The sequence below is a fragment of the Alosa pseudoharengus genome, unplaced genomic scaffold (genome assembly GCF_046254945.1).
Source record: "Alosa pseudoharengus isolate Yale_2024_CS ecotype anadromous, Long Island Sound unplaced genomic scaffold, YU_APseudo_1.1 YU_APseudo_1.1_scf_2, whole genome shotgun sequence".
NCBI lineage: Eukaryota > Metazoa > Chordata > Actinopteri > Clupeiformes > Clupeidae > Alosa > Alosa pseudoharengus.
In genome coordinates, this window is record NW_027468663.1 from 57,087,971 (window position 1) to 57,092,970 (window position 5,000).

At 46.1% G+C, this 5,000-nt stretch overlaps 1 protein-coding gene across 1 annotated transcript in view; it reads right to left on the reverse strand.

Moving 5' to 3' along the window:
* fam184aa (family with sequence similarity 184 member Aa) overlaps window positions 1–5,000 on the reverse strand; it is a 45,192-nt gene that overhangs the window by 32,878 nt on the left and 7,314 nt on the right. The window contains exons 6-8 of the mRNA XM_076293346.1: window positions 3,745–3,867; window positions 1,642–1,803; window positions 963–1,084 (exon numbers count right to left, since the gene is read on the reverse strand). Coding sequence (XP_076149461.1) covers window positions 963–1,084; window positions 1,642–1,803; window positions 3,745–3,867 — 407 coding nt within the window. The remainder of the gene's footprint in view (window positions 1–962; window positions 1,085–1,641; window positions 1,804–3,744; window positions 3,868–5,000) is intronic.

Genomic DNA, 5,000 nt, shown 5'->3' on the forward strand with positions numbered 1-5,000 from the left:
CAATGAGGAGCAGGAATGTGATAAATGAGCAGACGGCTTCAGAACATGACACCGTGAGAGTGTGTGTGTGTGTGTGTGTGTGTGTGTGTGGCAGAGAAATGGGAAGCATGTGTGTGACACTAAAACCACCAAACGACAGAAGTGAGAGGGTGTGTGTGAGAGAGAAAGAGAGAAAGAGAGCAAAAGCCCACCATGAAAGAGTGTGGAGACGTCCACGCAGCAGAACGACCGCGTGAGACAGACTGAGCGCGGAGAGTGTGTGTGGGAGCGTGCGGATATCACAACGTGTCAGAGCGGAGTAGAGCGGCATGGCAGCGCGTCGGCGAGTCCCGGCGCTCTAAAGTTCAGCACCAGGAAGTGTCAGTAATTACACTGCCTCGGAAAATTCAATATCAACCCACTGTGGCGCTAATTAGCATATGCTAATCCCCCTGGACAACTCCTTTATAGGATTTGTCATGGATTGTGCAGCGGCGAGAGAGAGCACACACAGAGATGATGATGTGCTATTTAAGAGCTCCCAAGAGGAGAGGAGAGGAGAGGGGGAGAGGAGAGGAGAGGGGGAGGAGAGGAGAGGGAGAGGAGAGAACAGGAGATGGAGAGTAGAGTAGAGGAGAGGAGAGGGGGAGAGGAGAGGAGAGGAGAAGAGAGGAGAAGAGAGGAGAGGAGAGAGAGGAGAGGAGAGGAGAAGAGAGGGGGAGAGGAGAGGAGAGGGAGAGGAGAGGAGAGGAGAGGAGAGGGGGAGGAGAGGAGAGGAGAGGAGAGGAGGAGGAGAGGAGAGGAGAGGGGGAGGAGAGGAGAGGAGAGGGGGAGAGGAGAGGAGAGGGAGAGGAGAGGAGAGAACAGGAGATGGAGAGTAGAGTAGAGGAGACGAGAGGGGGAGAGGAGAGGAGAGGAGAAGAGAGGAGAGGAGAGAGAGGAGAGGAGAGAGGAGAGGAGAAGAGAGGAGAGGAGAGACACACCTCAGAGCGGCTGTCCACTTCATGTCCAGGTCTTCGGCCATTTTGTCCATCTTCTGCTTCTCCTCGGTCTTGATGGAGATGACCTTGGCATCATGCTGTTGTTTCTGTGTCTCAATCTCCTCCTGTGTGTTGTGCATGGGTTGTGCATTCGTATGTGTATGTGTGTGTAGGTTGGAGTGTGTATATATTTGTTAATATGTTTATATGTGTGTGTGCAGAGAGGAGTGTGTGTGCATGTGTGTGTTTGTGTGTTTGGGTGTGTGTGTATTAGGTGTGGGAGAAAGGCATGCAAAAGAGCAGAATGAGTCACGACCACAGTGTACAGAGCACAGTCAAAACCACGGCACTCGTAACAAAATGGAGTCCACTGAGAGAGGCTGTCTCCATTTTAGAGTGCCAAGACCCCGAGAAAAGGAACAATAGCATCCGCTCGGGTCGCCTCAGAAGCTGCGTGTGGACTCATTTCTCTGTTAATTACTCTGCCAGGGTGGCTAATCCATTTCCCAGGCCTAGCGCACTTCAAACAGCCCCGACTCATTGATGTTTTTATCGCCAGTCAAAACACACACGGAGACAAGTCATTTTGTGCATTAATTGTTCTACAAAATAATAAATAAAAATCCCCCCAGTGGGATTAACAAAGAAATGTGCTGATTTGTGCTGAGTCACCCATTGTCACCTGGAGGTCCGTGAGCATGTTGCTGGTCTCCCTGACGCGGGAGCGGGTGGCATCCAGCTCCATCAGAAGCTTCTCCTGCGTCTCCTTCAGACAGCAGATGTGGCCCTGGGCGGACTGCAGATTGAGCTCGCCGTCCTTCACCAGCTCCTGCAGGTGAGACACCTGACAGGCGGAGAGACGAGCGGGTATTATCATTAATTAATCTGCACGCTCAGAGCGAAGATTGAAAGATCGATGCAGATCCATAATGCAACACGTGCTGTAGGTGTGGGGCGCCTTGATATTGACGTATTGGCTTAGGCAGCTTAATGTCTGCCAAAGTCTTTTGTGGGTTTGTGTAAATGATTCAAATTCGGATAGCCAGTGAAATGTTAGGAGGAAGAATAAGTGCAGTCGAGGTAATCAGATCAAAAATTAAGCAAAAATATATTACATTGATAATTTCTGTGTTCAATTTCAAACATCAGTCATCTGTCTGAATCTCACGGTCACTTTATAAATAACTGTTTCTCTTGCACACAGATGACAGGCCATTAAGTCTCAAAGAGGAAACGGAGTCAGGGCATCAGTCATACTAAAAATAATATATTTTTTGTCACTTCCTACTTCTAGATATCAAAGCTTTAGTCAAAGCCTTTCGTTTTAGTGACATGGAAAGAACAACATACCGGGACACAGGCGTAATCCCTTAGGTATCAAGACAGCATTCAAGACAAGCCATTAAGTGTTCACATAAGATTAGGTGAAGCACTGTGTGAACTAAGCATTTCTGAAAAGCCCGCGAGTGTTCTGACTGATGGCCCTAGTTATGCAATTTGCACTGGCCTCTGGGTTCAGCACAAAAAAGTTGTCACCACAGTACTTTGCTTGATGCAGCGGTAAACCAGCATTGCGTGGTGCAAGCCATTGGAAGTGATAGATATTTAGAGAGCACTGGTATGGTTTACGCATTATAAGACCCACTATATGAGGGTCTGTGAGTAGCCTGTGGAGTGCTATTTAGAGAGCACTGGTATGGTTTACGCATTATAAGACCCACTATACGAGGGTCTGTGAGTAGCCTGTGGAGTGATATTTAGAGAGCACTGGTATGGTTTACGCATTATAAGACCCAGACCTGTGGAGTGCTATGAGAGCTTTTCTGAGGAGCCTTAAAGTAAGACAATGTAGGAAATGTCCTATTTGTCAGTTTTCAACATACTGTGTAGCCATTTAACATTTGTCTAAAATAGATGGTCCTACTCACAACAACAATGCCACGTAGTACAATACCACAAACTCCAGGTGCATATTGCCAATGTCAGGAACTCCATTTCCCTTATTTTAAGATAGTGTAGCATCAAAATGTGTTTGAAGCTGTTATTGTAAGGTAAAATAACTACATTGCATTGCTTATTTTTTACCGGTATCTCATGTTTTATGTTGATTGACTGAATTTTTGGTGGCTACTTGTTGTGAACCAAATTGCCCCTTGGGGACATTAAAATATATTCCAATCCTATCCAATCCAATCCAATTAACGGACTGAGTTCTATGAGGGCGCTTTCACACCTAGCTCTTTAACTCGGAACGTGGAGCGTTTCCCCCAAAGATCGGTTTGATTGGGTATATGTGAAAGCAGCAATCACACTTTGTTTCAGAAAACAAAACAAACAGACTGAGATCGCTTGGAGGAGGTGTTCGTGGCCCGTTTCCAATCGAATACTAGAGCGGTTCCAAGCGGTTCCAATCGAATACTAGAGCGGTTCCAATCGGTTCCAATCGAATACTAGAGCTGTTCCCAGCGGTTCCAATCGAATACTAGAGCGGTTCCAATCGAATACTAGAAAGCAATCGGCCTGGTGTAGCGGAACACACGAAAACAGAAGAGAGTGGGAGAAGCCTAGACATTGGACTGGCATACACACACACACACACACACGCACATATGGAGCTCTTAATATGTTAAATGTGGGGCTAAGTGTGAGGGTGACAGCGGGATAGTGTCTTCAGCTGTCAAATGTGACCAATCAAGGAACAGTTGAATATGTTTGTTATATCATTTGTTCCAATATAAATGCTGCCATGTGCCAGCTCCCCGAGTTCTATGAGAGTGTTCCTTGCCTCCTGGTTGGCGATGCTGAGTTTGGCGTTGAGCTCCTCACGGAGGTTCTCCAGCTGCTGCTGCAGGTGGTTCCGCTGCTCCTCCAACGACATGCGTCGGATCTCATACTGCTGCCCCATGTCCTGCCAGGACCAAAACAAAACCACACGGCATCATCAACAACAACACCAACAACAACAACAACACCAATAACAGCACTGCATCAACAATAACAGCACTGCATCAACAACAACAGCACTGCATCAACAATAACAGCACTGCATCAACTATAACAGCACTGCATCAACAATAACAGCACTGCATCAACTATAACAGCACTGCATCAACAACAACAGCACTGCATCAACAACAACAGCACTGCATCAACAATAACAGCACTGCATCAACAACAACAGCACTGCATCAACAATAACAGCACTGCATCAACTATAACAGCACTGCATCAACTATAACAGCACTGCATCAACTATAACAGCACTGCATCAACTATAACAGCACCGCATCAACTATAACAGCACTGCATCAACTATAACAGCACCGCATCAACAACAACAGCACCGCATCAACAATAACAATAACAGCACGGTATCAAAAACGGCATTGCAGCAACAACTACACAGACTCAGTCCTAACAACACGTCCACATAAGGATGACTGATGTCTGCTCTCTCTGGGTTTTCATTGATTTTCTATGGGCAACAGTGACCGCAGTGTAACAGGACATTCTGCTGGATTTCCCATTGTCGTTGGAAAACAGGTGGTTACCAACAAATGCACAGGTAGGCTGAGAGATCCTGTCTTAAAACAGAAGCCTGTCGATTAGACAGGCAGAGGACTCATCTGAGAATGATTGGTGTTTACAACTCAAGTTGATGACTGATGTGTGTCATGGCAACAATGTTAATCTTTCTCACAAGCGCACTTATTGTGCAGATGACTGCAAACAGTAATCAATAGAAGCTCAGCAAACATTAATCATTCTAAGCGTAACTTACAGGCAGAGCCATAATATTGTGTGTCTTCTAACAGCTTGTAACTGCTCTGTATTTCAGTGGCCTCTAACACTTTTGCTTTTTTTCCACATAAAGCCTTCAGCGCGATCTCAGCAGCTCAGCAAATGAGCGGTCTCTTGGGTTAATTAGCTGAGCTCTTACTATCAAGCTGGCACATCTATCTGTATCATTTATCTGGAAACAGGGCAATATATACAGATTCATTTTGTGTTAATATACCCTCAACAAACTGTTGAAATGTG